This window comes from Coenobita brevimanus, chromosome 25 (genome assembly GCF_032717465.1).
Source record: "Coenobita brevimanus isolate Jiangsu-jjx chromosome 25, ASM3271746v2, whole genome shotgun sequence".
NCBI lineage: Eukaryota > Metazoa > Arthropoda > Malacostraca > Decapoda > Coenobitidae > Coenobita > Coenobita brevimanus.
In genome coordinates this window covers 15,434,319-15,454,356 of record NC_136978.1, presented here as the reverse complement: position 1 = coordinate 15,454,356, position 20,038 = coordinate 15,434,319, and the positions used below count along the sequence as shown (strand labels likewise).

The following is a 20,038-nucleotide window of genomic DNA, read 5'->3' as shown; positions in this document are numbered from 1 at the left end:
AAGAGGGTATTGGCTATCACCAACCCCCTCCCAGCACAAATGTCCACTAATGCACTGCCATTCTCATCTATCTCAGCAGGCACACGCCACTCACCAACTCTTCCATCCACCTTCACATTCCCTACTTTACCATTCATATCACCGATCAAAATCACTCTCTCATTCCTTCCAAAGTTTTCCATGCACACTTCCACCTTTGTCCAGGACTCTTCTCTCACTCTGCTAGCACGATCTTGCATTGGCGCATACACACACACAATCGCCCACATTTGTATTCCTTACCCACACAATCCTTGACCCAAGTGATCCATACTGTCTTATGCTCATCTTCCATCTTTTACTCACAACTATACATACTTCTTCTTTTGCCCTCTCATTCTCACCTACTCCTGCACATATACCCTATCCATACTCCCATTCTCTCACACTTTCTCCTCTCCATTTTGTTTCAGTTATTCCACATACATCCACTTTCGCACCCTCAAGCACCTGGACAATCTCTCTCTCTGAACTTGAACCTTCTTAATTCTCTACTCTCTGTGTTCAGTTATCATGTCATTCTCTGACTAAATACTTCTGTGCTGTGTTCACCATCACCTTTGACTCTCCTCTCCTTTCACAGATCCACCTGGTGAACAAGCCTACATCTTTTCTAGCCTTAATGACCTAGAGCAGCTTGTACAGCACCCTACCCGTATCCCTGACCGCCTTGAAGAGAGCACCAACATATTTGACCTCTTCCTTACAACCAATCCTTCTGCTTACACTGTTAATCTCTTCTCTCCGTTGGGCTCCTCTGATCACAACCTTATCACCTTAACCTGTCCTATCACTCTGGTACGGCCTGTGGACCCTCCAGGGAAACGTCGCCTGTGGCATTTTGGAGCCGCGGATTGGGAGGCCCTCAGGCAGTACTTCTTTGATTTTCCCTGGAATGATTATTGCTTCCATGGCCGGGAGCCATCTGAGTGTGCCTTGCACATTACGGAGGTTATTCTCTCGGGGATGGAAGCTTACATTCCTTTCTCATATCCTTTGACTAATGCAAGAAAGCCTTGGTTTAATCACGCTTGTTCTAATGCTGTCCGCAACATGGAGAGGGCCTACAAAAGGTACGGGAGCCAACCCACCCCCTGAATCACATCATCTTTGCGTTTCTGCCCGGAATCGTGCTAAGTCTGTTCTTCGCTTTGCTAAAAATAATTTCATCCGTACTAAATGCTCTCAGCTCTCCAACTCGAATTCTTCCCGCTCCTTCTGGCACCTTGCCAAAAAACTTTCTAACAACTTTACCTCATCATCCTTCCCTCCTCTTTTCTACTCTGATGGTTCTGGAGCTCTTTCATCTACTGATAAAGCAGATCTCTTTGCACAGACTTTCTCCTCCAATTCCACCTTAGACGATTCCGGTGCTGTTCCTCTATCACTTCCCGCCTCTGACTTCCTTATGGCTGACATTAAAATTTTTTCAGCTGATGTATTTTCTGCCATCACTGGCCTCAATACTAACAAGGCATATCGGCCTGATGGAGTCCCTCCCGTTGTTCTCAAGAACTGTGCTTCTGTGCTTACACCCTGCCTAGGCAACCTCTTTCACCTTTGTCTCTCAACTTGTACCTTTCCTTCTTGCTGGAAGTTTGTTCTCATTCAGCCAGTCCCAAAGAAGGGTGACCACTCCCAACCCTCCAGCTATCGTCCAATTGCTTTAACGTCGTGTATTTCAAAAGTTTTCGAGTCAATTCTCAATAGAAAAATTTTAAGGCATCTTTCCTATCACAACCTTCTTTCTGATTGTCAGTACGGGTTCTGTCTGGGACGCTCCACTGGCGATCTTCTCACCTACCTTTCGGACTCCTGGTCATCCTCCTTTCGGGACTTTGGTGAAAGCTTTGCCATTGCACTTGACATCTCAAAGGCTTTCGATCGAGTCTGGCATAAATCTTTAATTTCCAAACTGCCCTCTTACGGTTTCTATCCTTCTATCTGTGCCTTCATCGCTAGCTTCCTTTCTGGTCATTCTATAGCTGCCGTTGTAGATGGCCATCGTTCTTCTCCTAGATCTATCAACAGTGGTGTTCCTCAGGGCTCTGTCCTATCACCAACTCTCTTCCTTTTATTCATCACTGACCTTTTAAGCTGTACATCTAATCCTATCCACTCATACGCTGATGACTCCACCCTTCACCTTTCCATTCGGTTCCTGCAATGCCCATCTCAGCAGTCACTTCAACAAACAAGGGATGAGGCTATGGCACACCTAATGTCTGACTTGGCTCGTATCTCTGACTGGGGTAAAAATAATCTTGTTGTTTTTAATGCATCTAAGACTCAGTTCTTACACCTATCAACCCATGAAAATCTCCACAGGTATACCCACTAATGTTTAATATTATTCAGCTTAATCCTGCATCATCCTTGAACCTGCTTGGGGTTTCATTTACTCGGGACTTATCTTGGAAAGATCTTATTACATCTCTTGCAAAATCTGCTTCCAAGAGATTGGGTGTGCTAAGCCAACTCCGTTCTTTCTTTACCCCTGCACAATTGTTGACTCTATACAGGGGTTTTATCCGCCCCTGTGTGGAGTACAACTCTCATGTGTGGGGAGGCTCCCCAGATACAGCTCTTCTCAATAGGGTGGAGTCAAAGGCTTTTCGTCTCATTAACTCTCCTCCTCTTACTGACTTCCTTCAACCTCAGTCTCTTAGCTGCACTGTTGCATCTTTATTCTATCGCTACTTTAATTGTCACTCCTCATCTGAACTGTCTGCATGCATCCCTCCACCTCTACGACGGGCGTGTTGCACCCGTCTAGCAACAAACTCTCATTCCTTTTCTGTCCAACTCTCTAATGCAAGAATTAACCGTTACTCCCAGTCCTTCATTTATGCAACAGGTCAACTCTGGAACTGTCTCCCTCTGTCTGTATTTCCTGCTGCCTATGATCTCCAGTCTTTTAAACGCAGTGTGTCCAGGCATCTCGAAATGAATGGATATTTGAATTTGTCTCTCTCTTGTATTTTGTTTTTCTCTTGGAGGGAACTCTTATTGCAGGCTCATGGCCTTTGATTCCTTCTTCCTCAAAAAAAAAAAAAAAAAAAAAAAAAAATCGCCATGTTCACTAAACACATGTTCACTCAAGCGCATGCACCTCGACAACTAAGTGACATTGTGTGATGCAGCTACTGTTTGATTAAAGCTGAAAGCTGCCACTGCACAGAGCTCCCATCGCAGTCACATTACAGCAGCTAGTTGGTGTGCTACTTAAAAAGTTCAGTTTCTTTTTGGGCAGACCTCATACAGCAAGATTAATCCTACTCCGTCTCTCTGCATTTCCGTTCTTTGCTATACATATGACACCCACAAATTTAGCAATGGTGCCTACCTCTAATACCACTACATCTCTTATGTATCCACCCATCACAAACACAGCACAGGGTAGAGCCATTACCCACACCATTGTGGCATTGTAGGTTTTTTGCCATCACTGGCCTCAGTACTAACAAGGCATATAGTCGTTCCTGTTACCCTCAAGAACTGTGCTTTTGTGCTTACACCCTGCCTAGGTAAACTCTTTCACCTTTGTCTGTCAACTTGTACCTTTCTTTCTCGCTGGAAGCATGCTCTCATTCAGCCAGTCCCAAAGAAGGGTGACCATTCCCAACCCTCTAATTATTGTCCAGTTGCCTTAACATCCTTTGTCTCAAAAGTTTTCGAGTCATTTCTTAACAGAATAATTTTAAAGCATCTTTCCTATCACAACCTTCTTTCTGATAGTCAATATGGGTTCCGTCAGGGACGCTCCACTGGCGATCTTCTCACCTACCTTTCGGACTCCTGGTCATCCTTCTTTCAGGACTTTGGCGAAAGCTTTGCCATTGCACTTGTCATCTCAAAGGCTTTCGATCGAGTCTGGCATAAAGCTTTAATTTCCAGACTGCCCTCTTACGGCTTCTATTCTTCTATCTGTGCCCTCATCTATAGCTTCCTTTCTGGTTGTTCTATAGCCGCTGTTGTAGACAGCCATCGTTCTTCTAGATCTATCAACAGTGGTGTTCCTCAGGGCTCTGTCCTCTTATCAACTCTCTTCCTTTTATTCATCACTGACCTTCTAAGATGTACATCTAACCCTGTCCACTCGTATGCTGATGATTCCACCCTTCACCTTTCCATTTGGTTCCCACAACGTCCATCTCAGCAGTTACTTCAGCAAACAAGGAATGAGGCTATGGCACACCTAATGTCTGACTTGGCTCATATTTTTGACTGGGGTAAAGATAATATTGATGTTTTTAATGCATCAAAGACTCAGTTCTTACACCTGTCAACCCGACAAAATCTTCCACAGGAGTACCCACTAATGTTTAATGATATCCAGCTCAATCCTGCATCATCCTTGAATATGCTTGGGGTTTCATTCACTTGGGACTTATCTTGGAAATATCATATTACATCTCTTGTAAAATCTGCTTCCAGGAGATTAGGTATGCTATGCCAATTCCATACCTTCTTTACCCTTGCACAGTTGTTGACTTTATACACTGGTTTTATTCACCCCTGTGTAGAGCACAACTCTCATGTGTGGGGTGGCTCCCCACATACAGCTCTTCTCAGTAGGGTGGAGTCAAAGGCTTTTCGTCTCATTAACTCTCCTCCTCTTACTGCCTCCCTTCAACCTCTGTATCTTTGCCGCACTGTTGCATCTTTATCTCTTTTCTGTCGCTACTTCAATGGTCACTGCTCCTCTGAACTTCTGTTTGCATCGCTCTACCTCTACAACAGGCACATAGCACCCGTCCAGCAACAAATTCTCGTCCCTTTTCTGTCCAGCTCTCTAATGCAAGTGTTAACTGTTACTCCCAGTCCTTCATTTATGCAACAGGTCAACTCTGGAACTGTCTCCCTCTGTCTGTATTTCCTACTTCCTATGATCTCCAGTCTTTCAAACGCAGTGTGTCCAGGCATCTCGAAGTGAACCGATCTTGAATTTGGCTGTATTTTGTTTTTGTTTTTTGTTTTTTCTTGGAAGGAACAGTTTGCAGGCTCCTGGCCTTTGGTTCCTTCTTCCTTGCATTAAAAAAAAAAAAAACACACACATGGCAACACTCCCTCTCCTTTAACAGTATTGCCACCTGGCCTAGGTATCATCACATTCGTTTTATCTGCATTTACTTTCAAACCTTGGTACCCCATTCCAAATCTCGACTTCCTAAGTCATTCATCCTCCACCCTCTCATTCCTGTGATCGACGCCAAGTCATCAGTATACAGCACCTCCCTTGGATGTTCAGTTCTGAAGTAATTTGAGGAAGCATCAAGCACCATGATAAACAATAAAATGCATAAATCTGACCCCTGATGCACACCAACAGTCATGGAAAACTCATTAGCCTACTCAAACTTTCATTCACTCTCTCCTGGGTGCAAGCACCCTTGCACATTGCCGTAATCACTCTAACCAACCATTTCTCAATCCTAAGCTTTCCCATTGTCCACTTCACTGCCTTTCTGGGAACTCTGTCAAAGGTCTTCTCAAATTAGCAAAAATGAAGTACAGCTCTTTTTCCATCCTGTATACTTTTCCTGAAGCTGTTGGAAAGTGAATACTGTACAGTATCAGTGGTCCCTTTGCCAGACATAAACCCAAACTGCATTTCATCAGTATTCACACTCCCTTATCATACCTTCCAGGACTCTCCATTATCTTCTTTATCTGGTCCAAAAGCTTAATGCCTTTATAATTTCCTCATGTTAGGGACCCATATACACATTGAGTCGGACTCTTTAGCCAGTCATCTAGAACAACACATTCATATGTACGGTAGTAGAATTTATCAAATCAGTAACCAAACGTGCTTCTCTGTCTCTGGAGGCCTTCAGCATCTCAAAGTTAGTCCATACACACCCACTGCCTTCCCAACTGCACACAACCAGTTGCATGCTCATATCAAGGGTCAAATGCTGGATCTGCTATCTTTAAACCTTCCTTCTTCCAGTCAGACTCTTCATTCAACAACTGGTTGTGATGCTGTCTTCATGCATCCTTAATATCCTCATCATCATCCACTACCTTTCCTTCATCATTCTTCACACACTATTCACCTATGATATCCAGGTTTTCTCTTGACGTGTTTAGCCACCTTGCCACCCTAAATACCACATTCCACCTTTCTGTACTATTTAGGTTATCTAGCAGAAATTGCTGGGCCTTAGACTTTTCTCTATATACAGCCATGCCTCAATATGTGATGGGGTTATGTCAAATGAAAACTTATTGCTTAACAAGTTATCGTATACTGTAATGAGGTTGATATAACATGGGTTCACTGGGGACACGTTGGGAGTCAAAAGCCACTCAGCCTAAAAATCTTTAAAAAAAATACCCTTTAAGACTTGTCTTTGATTCGCCATGCTTTCCACTTGGGGTAGCATCCTTGCCAGACATGATTTCCAAGTCACAAGTTTCAGCATTTCACACACAAAAAGGTCCCTCTCCAGTTGATATTACACACTGCACTATTCATTATGCATTTGCACTGTTATTTGGTGATAGCAGTGGTGTTTCAGTGGCCTTGCAGGCACATAAGGGAGATGATCACAGTGAATGTAAACACTTGGCATCCTTCTTGACTCAAACCTCTGACTCCCATGTACACACAGGATTGTTGTAAGTGGCCACCACAGTTATCATAATAGTGAATTTTACCATTGTTATCACAAAACTGGGTTGAGCTTTTATTTCATGATTCTATTGATTTATTGCATGCCAAACTGTCATATACCGAGGGCTGACTGTATCTCCTTTCTTACTCTACTCTACATGTAACAGTCAGGTATTCATCTTTGTTACCATCCCTTTTCCATTCCCAGAAAATCTACTTTTTTCTCTAACTGTGGTTTCTATATCCTCATCCCACCACCACTTTACCTTATGTCTTGGTGGGCCCTGTGTCCATCCACACACCGAATAAGTAACTCATGAGAGTGCTCTTCAGAGCTCTGTACTGCTCGTTTATTCAATCAAGCTGATTGCACGGAGTCTGGAAGTACTGCATTTCAAACAAGGGTGCAAATTATTTTGACCTGTATTTATATGCATCACCATGGGTGCACCAGCAAGCCATCACTGGATGTATAAGTCATGGGGAATCTAGGGGTAGTAGTAGTAGTAGTTGTTGTTCCCCAGGCAGTCTGGCCGAACACCCCCGAGTCCCTAAGGAAGGCCACGGCCGAGACCGGGCTTTCCCACAGAGCTCTCAAGGAGTGTATGTCGTGTTGTTGGTGCAGGCAGTTGTGTGCAGTGCATTCTTCCATAATGTACTTAATAGTATGGGGTACTCTGTTGCATCCTGGACAGGTATCAGCAATGGAGTCATCCCCTCTTCTGATAATTCAAGGGGGCTGGATGATAACCATATCTCAGCCATATACTGTATATTGTTTGTATACTGTGGTGGTGGTTTCTTTGCTGTGTCCAAATGTTGTATGGGCAAGTGGCCTTAGGGCATTGAGTCTTGGTGGAGTTGAGTCTGGAGTGGCGGCATATTCGTCGCGGGTCCACCCTCAGAGGCTGTCAGAGCAGAGGAGGAGGACAGCGTTGGGGTCAAACCACTGCAAACCCCCCCAGCCCCTCATGGAGCCCAAGAACCTGTTAGTGGTTTCGGGCACCTGGGCAAGTACTGTACCACCCTAGGGGTTAAACTTATCAATTACCTGTACTTTTTACATTCTTCATTCACACCTCTTAACATTCCACAGACACACACAAGCCTGCCTATTTTTTAAATTCCACACAGATACACAAGCCTGCCCAGTTTTTAAACTCCACACAGACACACAAGCCTGCCCAGTTTTTAAATTCCACACAGACACACAAGCCTTCCCAGTTTTACTGGACCCTGAGCAGGCACAGGTTGCTTGTCTAAGACCTTTGAATTGTTTTTGTGTAGCTGTTCAGAGTAAACATATTCCCAGTCCACACCAACCTCATTTTTTTAGATGCCTGGACATCCATAAAATATGTCAGCATTATTGTTCTTTCTCTCATAACCTCAAGGATACTGAAGAAAAGAGGTAAACAGTCTGTTTGAAGACTTTTATGTATGATAATCTCTGCTAGGACTTGACATATATGACTAAGGTCTCTGCCCAAGAGTGAATGGTCATGTGATTAGTTACTCAGCTTGTAGCAGCCACACTTCACTCTCTCATGGTAATACCTCCCAGGTGTGAGGCAACCATGATAACAGTAGAATTAGTTGATAATGGATAATTCTCATGCTGTAAGGCTTTTCCTGATCACAGGTACCACTCTGTGCTTTTGTGCACTTGGTCAAATTGTTATCAGCCTCAGTATAGCAATATTTATGGTAGAAAAAATAATACTATGTGAAGTGGTAGGTGGGGGCACTTGCCATCCACTCACTTAATGTGATGCTGCTCTTGGGTGGCTGCCCTTTCCTCCTTTCCTTTCTCTTATGTCCTTCTTTCCCTCTGTCTTTCCTTTTCCTTCTGTCAGCGGGTAACTCTATGATGAGAGACAAGCCAAATGGTTTCCTGTACACCAGGAAACTGTTTACTACACTGGGTGGTAACCATATAACCAACTATGGCGCCTGGTGGTTTAGTGGGTAATTAAGGCGCTCCAACCAGATTGAGCCTGTGTCAGTGGTGGTTAGGGTTTATTGCTCATGTAATGCCACTCAGAGATGAATAAGACTGGTCACTCTCATCTTAAATGTCAGCACCATCTTGCCTAGCCCCAGGTTCCTATGCTTCTCATGGGGCAACACAGGATTAGGTGATGTATGTATGGAAGCTGTGCACTCAAAATATGGAGGGGTATCTTTTTCAGTATATACTGTAGTATTTGGAACTTGACTGGATAATGGTCTTCCTCAGACGCATGAACTGACGCATTCCCGAGAGCGACAGTTCAGTTGTGATGAGTGTGGCACAGCATTCCTTGCTAAGGCTATGCTTATTCGACATCGCAAGGTAAAGCATTTTTGTTGTTACTACTTTAATCTGTGGTCATTAATTCACTTAGTTTCTCAGTAGTATGATGTTCTTTTTAGTGGTGTACAGTTTGGAAAAAAAAAATGGCAGTACACTACAGGAAACATCATCGACTTATTCATTGCACCATATAATACATAAATTAAATTATGTATAGAAGGGATATGAAAGAAAAGTATTACAACAACAATTTATTTGGTTATTAGTCCTTGGTCATTGTAATCCTGACTTACAGTACTGTTATTGTTGGACTGAGCATGCTGCCAAACAGTTTTGTAAAATGTATAAAATTTGCCTTGATGACCATCTTCACTCATGTAGCTGCCAACTTTGGTTCACCAGGGCTTCTTGCAGTTTTACAGTTGTTGATCCTTTCGTGAACCAGAGTTGTCATAACTCTCATACTTCAGGAGCTTGTGAGGCCCCATTGTGGTAGTAAGGGGTGGGGGGGATAAAAGGTGGCAAACACAAAAGCACATCATCAGTCAAAGCAAAAAAAATATTTGAGTATGTTAATTTCCCTGTTTTCTCTTTAGCATCACAAGTAGGTATGGGTAAGTTATTCATTGTATATCAGGCAACACATCATCCATGAGACAGTGCATAATTTTCAGAACGACAGATTAATAACCTTCATTCGGTCACAGGAGGAGGTTACTTAATCCAACACTGTGGTACCCCTTTGTTTTTGCTCCTGTCTGCCTTGTCTTTACCAGCTTTCGTCTATTCCTCTTGGTACTATACTGGTGCCTAGAAGCTCCTGAAGTAGGAAGGAATGTTGTGACTGCTCTGGTTCATGAATGGCTGAACAACTGTAAAACTGCAAGAAAAACAGTTGGATCAGAGTCAGCCATTGGATGACTGAAGATGACTTAAAATGTATTTTATATATTTTACAAACCTGCCTGGCAGCATGCTAAATCCAACAGCAGCAGAACTGTAAACGAGGGGTACAGTGACCAAGGACAAACGATCAAATATAAAAAATCAAGTTGCACTACTTTTGTCCCCCCTGTGGCGGGGGGGACACAATCTGGCCGCACCATGGGGTGGTACTACTACTCTGCGGCCAGGTTGTGTTAGGAAGAATACTGCCACCTTATTCCCTGCGTTTCATAAAAGGCGACTAAAAGGGGCGGGGTGAGGGGACTAGGGACCCCCTCCTCTGTTTTTTAGTTCCTAAAAAGAGACAGGCCAGAGAAAGGGATGGGGGATGGAGTTATCCCCGTACCCTGAAGATTGGGTCAATGAATGTGCGTGGATGTAGTACGATTGAGGCTAAAAGAGAGGAGACTGGGAGAATGTTTGTGAAAAGAAAGTTGCATGTGTTAGCTTTGAGTGAAACGAAGATGAAAGGGAAGGGTGAGTCTATGTTTGGAAGTGTGAATGGAAGATTGTCAGGTGTTGATAGAGGAAGGGCAAGAGAAGGTGTGGCCTTGTTAGTGAGTCCGGAAGTACAGCAGTGTGTGATTGAATGGAAGGAGGTGTCATCGAGACTGATGTGGGTGAAAGGGAAATTTGAACGTGAGTTGTGGGTGTTTGTGAGTGCATATGGGCCTGGTAGTGAAAGGGATGAAGAAGAGAGGGAGTCTTTCTGGAATGATGTTGATGAGTGTCTGCAGAGTTTTGGAGCAAATATGAATGTGGTAATGATGGGAGATCTGAATGCTAGAGTGGGAAATGTAGCAGTTGAAGGTGTAGTTGGTATGCATGGTGTGCCTGGAAGAAATGAAAATGGGGAATGAATGATAGCGATATGTGTTGAGCGAGAGATGGTGATTGGAAATACACTGTTTGAGAAGAAAGTTATTTATAAGTATACATGGGTGAGACAGGAGGGTGGAAGGGTTGTTGATAGAGCTTTGATGGACTTTGTGGTTGTGTCTAGGAATGTAATAGGAAGATTGTTGGATGTGAGAGTTCTGAGAGGGGAGGGTGGAGGTATGTCTGACCACTACCTGGTGGAGGGAAAGTTAAGAGTAGGTAAGAGATGGGTGAGAGCTAGAAGGGTTAGGTGTGGCAGGGAGATTTTGAAAGTGAGTGAGTTGGATAAAAGAGAGAAAAAGATAGAGTATCAGGAGAAATTGAACGATGAGTGGAACGCAGTGAAAGATCGGGAAAATGGCAGTGCGGAGGAGGAATGGCAGTTATTTAAGAGTGCTGTGGTGGGGCATGCAGAAGAGATGTGTGATGTGAGACATGTGGGTGGTGGTGTAAGAAAAGGAAGTGAATGATGGTACAAGGAAGTAAGTATGGCTGTGGCTGAGAAGAGATGTGCATATGAAGTGTGGCTGCAGAGGAAGGATGAGATGTTATATGAAAGGTATAAGGAAAAGAGGAATAGGGCGAGAAGGGCTGTGCGCGATGCTAAAGTGGCAGCAGATGAGAGGTGGGGTAGGCGGCTGACAGAGAATTTTCAACAGAATAAGAAAATGTTGTGGAAGGAGGTGAAAAGGGTGCGAAAGGGAGAGTCTGGGAAGGAAGAACGAGTAAAAGCGGAGGATGGAAGGATGTTAATTGAGATGGATGCAGTAAGGAAGAGATGGGCAGAGTGTTTTGAAAGATTGTTAAATGTAGAGGAGGAAAGGGTGGCTGAGATTGTGGCGGATGGAAGGGTGCAAGGAATAAATGTGTTGGGAGAGTTGAATGATTCTTTGATCACGAAGGAGGAAGTGGAGAAGGCAGTAAAGGAGATGAAAACAGGGAAAGCTGCAGGTATGGATGGGTGTGCTGTGGAATCCCTGAAGGGTAGTGGAGTGACTATTGTTGACTGGTTAGTAAGATTGTTGAATGTGTGCTTTGTGAAAGGTATGGTGCCAGTTGACTGGGCAGATGCTTGTGTGGTCCCGTTGTATAAAGACAAGGGTGATAAGTATGAATTGATTAGCTTTAGGGGTATAAGTCTGTTGAGTGTTGTAGGTAAGGTGTATGGTAGAGTGTTAATTATGAGAGTTAGAGAGGGTACAGAGGGAGTGATTGATGAGCAGTGTGGCTTTAGGAGAGGGAGGGGATGCGTGGATCAGGTGTTTGCGGTGAGACAAGCGTGTGAAAAGTATTTAGCGAAAGGCAAGGATGTGTTTTGAGCATTTATGGATTTAGAGAAAGCATATGATAGAATTGATAGGCTTTGTGGACTGTTTTAAGATTGTATGGACTTGATGGTAGGTTACTAAAAGGGGTGAAAAGTTTTTATGTAAATAGTAGAGCGTGTGTAAGAGTGGGAAATGCTGTGAGTGAGTGATTTCCTGTGAGACTGGGGCTGCGACAGGGATGTGTGATGTCGCTTTGGTTGTTTAATATTTACATGGATGGTGTTGTAAGGGAGGTGAATGCAAGAGTTTTAGGTGGAGGTCTGAGTCTGGCGAATGTTGATGGTGGAGAGTGGAATCTGATGCAGCTCCTGTTTGCAGATGATACTGCACTGGTGGCTGATTCAGAGGAGGGATTGAGACAGTTGGTAGAGGAGTTTGGAAGGGTGTGTGAAAGGAGGAAATTGAAAGTAAATGAGAATAAGAGTAAAGTGATGAAGTGTAAGAGGTTGGTGGATGGTAGGGGGATGAATATAGTTTTGAATGGCGAGTTGCTTGAGGAGGTAGAGTGTTTTAAATATCTAGAGTCACATGTTGCTGTGGATGGAAGAATAGATGCAGAAGTGAAGTTTAGAATAAATGAAGTAGGAAAGGTGCTGGGAGGAATGAAAAAAGTGTTTAGATGTCGTTCGCTTAGAATGGATGTAAAGAGAAGGCTGTATGAGGGTGTTGTGGTACCGACTGCATTATATGGGGCTGAAACATGGAATATGGGTGTAGCAGAGAGGAAAAGTTTGAATGTAATGGAGATGAGGTGTCTGAGGAGTATGTGTGGAGTGACGCGTATGGATCGAGTGCGAAATGATGAAGTGCGAAGGAGAACTGGAGTTGTTCGGGAGATGGCTGGTAGAGTTGAGCAGAGGGTGTTGCGATGGTTTGGTCATATGGAGAGAATGGATAATGAGCGATTGGTGAAAAAGATAACTAGATCTGAAGTGAGAGGTGTAAGGCTGAGAGGAAGGCCACGAATAGGATGGATGGACTGTGTGAAGAGAGCGCTGGATGCGAGAGGGATGTCTGTTGAGCAAGGAAGAGTGGCTGTGCGTGACAGAAATAAATGGAGAGAAATTGTGAATGAATAAGTGATGACGCAGCCCTGAGGGGATATTCTCCCGCATTTGGTCTGATCAGCTAGTCAGGTCAGGTGCGGGTAAGGGGATGAGTCTGTTATGATGTGGCAGGGGTAAACCAGCTCTGCTGTCGGGCCCTGCTGCGGATGTCACTGATTGCATTGCACAGTTGACCCTTGTGCGGTGTGGTGCGGTGAGGATCTCTCCGTTCTTCCCTTTGGGGCTAAGATGCGAATGAATGTGTTTGAATGGACGAGTAAATGGGGAGTGTGTCGTCCTGTCTTGGCTACCTCCCTTTCCTTGGGGGAATTAGCCTAGGTGTATAGATAGATAGATAGATAAATTAACAACAATACAGTACATGTGCTTTTTCCCATTCTTAACCATGAATGGATCAGTCAGTCAACAAGCACGAGTAAAGTAGTTTTGTTTTGTAGATATATGTAAGTTAATTAAATTAGAATTCTTTTACAGTATTCACTGCCATTGTGTCTTTCCTTTGTAGGTTCACACAGGGAAGAAACCTTACTATAGACCTAATGTATATAAGATATTTCTTCAAAAATTCTAGTGCAGTACTGTACTGTACTGTTCTTTACAATAATCTCCATTGATGTGCCTTTCCTTCTTGGGGTCACACATGTGAGAAACCTTACTGTAGATTTATGTAAGTTAATTAATTAAAAATTATAGTACAGTAATCTTTGTTGATGTGTGTTGCCTTCCTAGGTTCACACAGGTGAAAAGCCCTACAGATGTGACGTATGTGAGACACGCTTCACTGAGTCTGGCAGCTTAAAAGTTCATAAGCGTCTACATAGTGGAGAGAAACCATTCAAGTGTGATGTGTGTGATGTGGCTTTTAATGGTGCAGGCATGTTGGCTACACACAAAAGGAAACACACAGGGGAAAAGCCATACACGTGTGAGGAGTGCGGTAAAGCATTTCGTCTTTTGTCTACTTTAAAAAGCCACAAGAGGAGACACACAGGTGAAAAACCATTTGTGTGTGAGGTGTGTGGGTCATCATTCACTCAGCGAGCAGCAATGCAGCGTCACAAAAGAATTCACTCTGATCATAAGCCATGGGAATGCGATCAATGTGGCTATAAGTTTCGTGAGAAAGAGAATCTACGGAAGCACATTGCATTGCATATGATTAAATTGCAGCACTTGTGTACAGTCTGTGGTGCAGGGTTTAACCAAGCCAAAAAGCTAGAAACACACAAGATGGTTCACAATGGAGGTGATAGACCTTATCAGTGCAATAAATGTCCGTCGACTTTTACTAACCCTAAGTATTTAACTCAGCATAAAAAACGAGTTCATAATAAAAAGGGAGCAATCAGATGTGAAGAGTGTAATGGGACATTCAAAAGGAAAGAGTCATTACGTTCCCACATGAGAATACATAAAGGAGAAAGACCATATGTGTGTGATGAATGTGGGGCTGCATTTAACCAAAGAGGGTCTCTAACAAAACATATGAAAATTCATAGTTATAATTCATCTTCAAGTGTCAGTAAATGCCAGTCTCCTGAAATCAAGGCACAGAAGCAAGAATTATTAAGTACATCACGTCCCAATCAGAGTGTCAATAGCAGTGTAACTGAGGATGCTCCATTTAGCTGTCCTTTGTGTCAGAGTGGTTTCTCCTCACTAGAGGAAATGACATTTCATAAGAGGTCAAGTCACCCAGGACTTAAAAATTCTACAACCATTACAGTGTCTCCACAAGATGATGATAGCAGTGAACACATCAGGGATAAATATATTTGTGATGATTGTGATCAGACATTTTTCCGAAGAAGACAGCTGAAAGCCCATAAGAAATATTGCCCTTGTAGGTGTCCCTCTTACCAGTTTGAATCCCCTGAAGTGCATGTAGCTGTAACATCACTTCATAATGATTCAAAGGAGGTGGATGCAATGAAGTTACTGACAGCAGCCTTGGGAGTGACAGGCAGTGACCATGATCTCAACTCCCACCATCATCAGACTCATCGCTTGCCTTCCTCTCCTCAGCACTACCCATCACCTTCACTTTCACCTCATCATTACCCATCATCCCTCTCACCTCACCATTATCCTGCATCCTCAGCTCTTTCACCTCACCATTATGTCTCATCTTTGCCTTTGTTCACAGCTGCTCTAGAGAAACATGTTGATCATGGTCAGGATGTGTTTACTTACACTTCAGATAATGGCAGTAAGCAGCATATTCACTCCAGCCATGTTTGCCCAGATGACCCTGTACATGTGCCCCTCCAACAAGAGTTGTTACATCTACCTCATATACCAACACAGCTTCCAGACCACATACGGTATTCATCATCAGACCAGTACCAGCAGATGGTGCATCAACAAAATGCTCTAAAACAGTTATCAGAAGACAACATAATGAAGTTAGCAGAAGAACACAGTCAGCAGCAGCAGTTATCTCAGAACAGTCAGCATTCATCATACTTACGACAGACCGAACACAGTTCTAGTCGAGTTTCTCATTACTCTTTAAATCACAGCTTATCACATGAGACACCTCAACAACTGCATGACCATTTGCCATCACCACTAGACCATGATCAATCGTGCCACACCACACAGACACCTCAACAGTTGCATGATAACCTTTCATTACCATTGGACAATGATCAGACTTGTCATACTACACAGCACCATAATAGGCATAATAATATGCAACAGGATCCTTTGCCACAAAACTCCAGACATAATACACATGTACAGGAACCCTTGAGACAACATAAATATATGTTGGAGCAACAAGGTCAATCTCCCATAGAGCCATCCAGTATTCATACACAATTGGCACCACCTGTATTGCCTGTTGGCTCTCATGAACAGTTAGAACCAAACCACCATGGTCATCTTTTGCAGGTCGAAAGATCAGACAAACAACAGTTTTATAGAGACTCCTCACTCTCACTCTCTAGCCAACAACACCTCCCTCTCCATCACCAACATTTGCATTCTCACCAAAATATACCTCAGACTTTCATTGATAATGGTAATGACTGTGATGATATGGCATCTGTGGAACACCATCACAACCAGAACCAAAACCAGCAACATTCACATTTCTACAAGGATGAAGATAAGCAAGGCAAAGACAAGGTGCATTATCACCACCATCCTTTCCTTCATCAAGGCCATCATGCCCATCATTTGCCATTAGAAAATTCTAATATAATCAAAACTGAAAATGATTTAGGACCAGATTCTCATGTATGAGAAATAAACATTACATCTGTAATATATTAGGTTATGGAGTAAAAAATTTTAAAATTTTATAGTGCATCTTTTCAGAGTTGATGATGAATATTCTCAAATGTTGCCTTTTATATGAAATGTGTCTCAGGAAGTTAGGGTCCGTGTGATCATTATCAGTGATAGTAAAATTGTCCATCTCTGCTTTTCAGTACATTTCATAGATTTGATAATGTGTGTTTTTTCTTTCTTTCTCTTTAGTAGAGTGACAACCTCTGCTGAATTTTTGCAGTGGTCTGTAATTTTATTATTATTATTATTAGCAGCAGCAACAGCTGTTTCCTAAGCCACTTTTCTATGATGATGATGCATTCTTCATTGTATTCATACCAACCCCAGAGGTTTTAATGCAGCATAGGATAAACTGTTTTAGCTTGAGGATTAACCCTTCCACCTCGGGGGTGTCCTTTTTCGCTGGATGTCCCACACATGGGGGTTTTGAGATAAAGAGAATTTTTTTATAAAATGTTCCACACTAAAGAATAAACCATAATTTTCTGGGGAAAATGATGTCTAACATGATGTAAGAACAAGGTAATTACTGTTTTTTTTTTTAGCTATCAGAACTGCTTACCATCCACTCACTCGATGTAGTGCTGCCCTCAGGCGTCTGGCCTTTCCTCTCCTCCATCCTTCTTTCCTTCCATTCTCTTCTGTCTTTCTTTCCTTCATTCTTTCCTCATCCTTCTGCCTACAGGTGACTTTACACTCCCTCATCTGTCTTTCTTTCCTTCATTCTTTTCTCTTCCTTTTGCCTGTGGATGACTCTACACTGAGTGACAAGCCAAATGGTTTCCTGTACACCAGGAAACCATTTACTATGCTGGGTGGTAACCATATAACCAAATTTTGGCGCCTGGTTGTTTAGTGGGTAATTACAGCACTCCAGTTGGATTGAGCTGGTGAAGGTTTATATCCAAGGGGTGGTTGGGGTTTATTTTTCACGTAATGCCATTCGTGGATTAGTGAGGCTGGTCACTTTCGCCTTAAATGTCAGGACCAACATGCCTATCCCTGGGCTTCTATGTTCCTCATGGGGCAACATAGGATTGGATGATGGATGGATGGAAAAAGTGTGATGTTGGAACTCCTCCAAGTAGTAATTAGAGCAGCCAGAGGCTACCATGCCAGCGGAAACATCTCGTACTGCACTGAGAGACAATAAAAGTGCTCCCGTAGTGGCAACACCTTAGTATTGCCACCTCTTGATATATGAACCATTATTGGGCCCCCAGTGCTGGCCTCGTTTTGTTTCGTTTTTTAAAGGCTCCAACATGCTTGCATGTGTTGGCCTTGGTCACCTAATGGCGGCTCTCCACGCTGCACGATCCATTGCAGCCTCCCTGTTCAGTACCTTAACCCTAAGGTCACACTTAATGACCTCGTCCCATGTCTTTCTCGGTCTACCTCTCATAACCCCACCCCCAATATTAACACTTCTCACCTTCCTCACCCAATTATCATCCCCCATCCTCTCGACATGTCCAAACCACCTCAATCTACCTCTCCTCATCACAACACCAATACACTCCAGTCCCATCCTACCTCTCAACTCTTCCATTGTAAACCCAGCCCCTCCAGGCCTCGGACGCAGGGACGCACTGCACATCCACCTAATCATTGTCATTTCTGTACGTCTGAGCCGGCGAATATCTTCCTCCTTCACTACCCAGGTCTCACTGCCATACAGCATTACGCTCCTAACACATGCTGCATACAAAGACCCCTTAGCATGTAGGGAGAGCCCTCTCAATGTCAGGAGAGGCAAGAGCTCCTTGAACTTCTTCCAACCACTTCTCACCCTAGCCACAGAGTTAGCTCCAGCCCCACCTCCAGCACACAACATGTCTCCCAAATAACAAAACTCTTCCACACACTCAAGAGATTCACCAGCAAGTTCAATCCTTTCACGTCTGACAATCTCCACCTGCTCACCCCGGCATGCTGTACACATAAAATCAGCATTATCTCACAGTCTACCTCTGATACCACTACATCTCTTATGCACCCATTTATCACACACACCGCACAAGATGGAATTACTTCCCACGCCCTTGTGGCAAACTGCACATGGCCACTCTCCCTCGTCTTTGACAGTACCGCCAAAGACGAGGGAGAGTGGCCATGTGTAGTTTGCCTGTGAATATAAAAAGTCCATGACATGTATACATACCACCCAAAGGCTACAGACATTTTTTTTTGTGGCACGTACACATGCCGCCTGATGTGAAAGGGTTAAATATCTGTAGTCTTCATTAAATCTTTCTTTGCCACATCGCTTCTATCATAATCATCGTCCAGTCTCATTTTGTCACATCAAACAAGAGTTTAGAGGCCCAGGACCAGGGTACTTATTCCAAACATTTAAGTCAGTAGTGACAACCCACACTTTCCCCTCAGTGGCATTACATGAACAGAAACCCCGTCCACTCCTCAGATGGAACCATACAAGCACCATCTGGTTGGAGCACCATAGCCCACTTAACTATGAGGCATCATTTGGTTATATGGTTACCACCCAGTGTAGGAAGTGGTTTCCTGGCATAGGAAACTGTTTGGCGTCTCACTCTGTGTGTAGTCATCTGGTGAGGGAGGAAGAGAGAGAGAGGGAAAAGTACACATCCAGTGTGTGGATGATGAGCGCCCCCACCTACAACAAACACATCACTCCTAAACTGAAACAAGATCATCAGTAGGATGAAATAATAGAATAATATGACATCCTGTGGCTGAGTGGGTTAAATGTCTGGACTATGTAGTTTATCCCTGGGCCCCTGTTTTCCTAATGGGGCAACAAAGAATTAATTGATGGATGGAAGAGTACATGAATTATTTCATGTTAGGATCATATGATAGATGGATGGATGGACTGTTTCAGGTCATTGAATAATGTGATGGATAGATGTGGATTGGATGATGGATGGATGGATTATTTCAGGTTATTGGATTAGATGGTGGATGGATGGATTATTTCAGGTTATTGGTTTAGATGGTGGATGGATGGATTTTTTCAGGCTCTTGGATTAGAACTCTCATCTTAAATGTCAGGACCAACTTGCCTAGCCCCAGGCTCCTATGCTTCTCATGGGGTGGCATAGGATGGGATGATAGATGGATGGATGGATTGGATTAGATGATGGGTGAATGGATTGATGCATTATTACAGGTTATTGGATTAAGTAATGGAATAATTAATTATTTCAAATTATTAATTTTTTGTAATAATCAGTTTTAATACATCATCATCATCATCATCCGGACCTCCTTTCCCACCCCAGGGCACGGTGAGGAGTAGCAGCGTCCAGACAGTCTAAGTTTGCCCAGTCCAATGGGCCACACTTCCATTCACTCATCATTCAAACCCCCAGAATCCTGGCTTTATCTAATACACCAGAAACATTCACCAGATTCTGTTGCTCCACATAAACATATTCGATAGAGTCAGTCTGGATGCTGCCGAGTTAAAAGGGGTGCCAAATTCCTGATCATGCACTTCTTCTCACAACATTCATCCAGCCAGCTCGATCTCGTCAGTCCCCAAGCCTCACCGTCTTCTATACCTTTTCTCCTCACACAC

At 43.4% G+C, this 20,038-nt stretch overlaps 1 protein-coding gene across 1 annotated transcript in view; it reads left to right on the top strand.

Annotated features, from left to right (window-relative positions):
* LOC145393726 (uncharacterized) overlaps positions 1–16,425 on the top strand; it is a 33,098-nt gene extending 16,673 nt beyond the window's left edge. The window contains exons 2-5 of the mRNA XM_080267770.1: positions 7,503–7,671; positions 8,901–8,996; positions 13,906–15,142; positions 15,323–16,425. Coding sequence (XP_080123896.1) covers positions 7,503–7,671; positions 8,901–8,996; positions 13,906–15,142; positions 15,323–16,425 — 2,605 coding nt within the window. The remainder of the gene's footprint in view (positions 1–7,502; positions 7,672–8,900; positions 8,997–13,905; positions 15,143–15,322) is intronic.
* Positions 16,426–20,038: the final 3,613 nt, after the last annotated feature.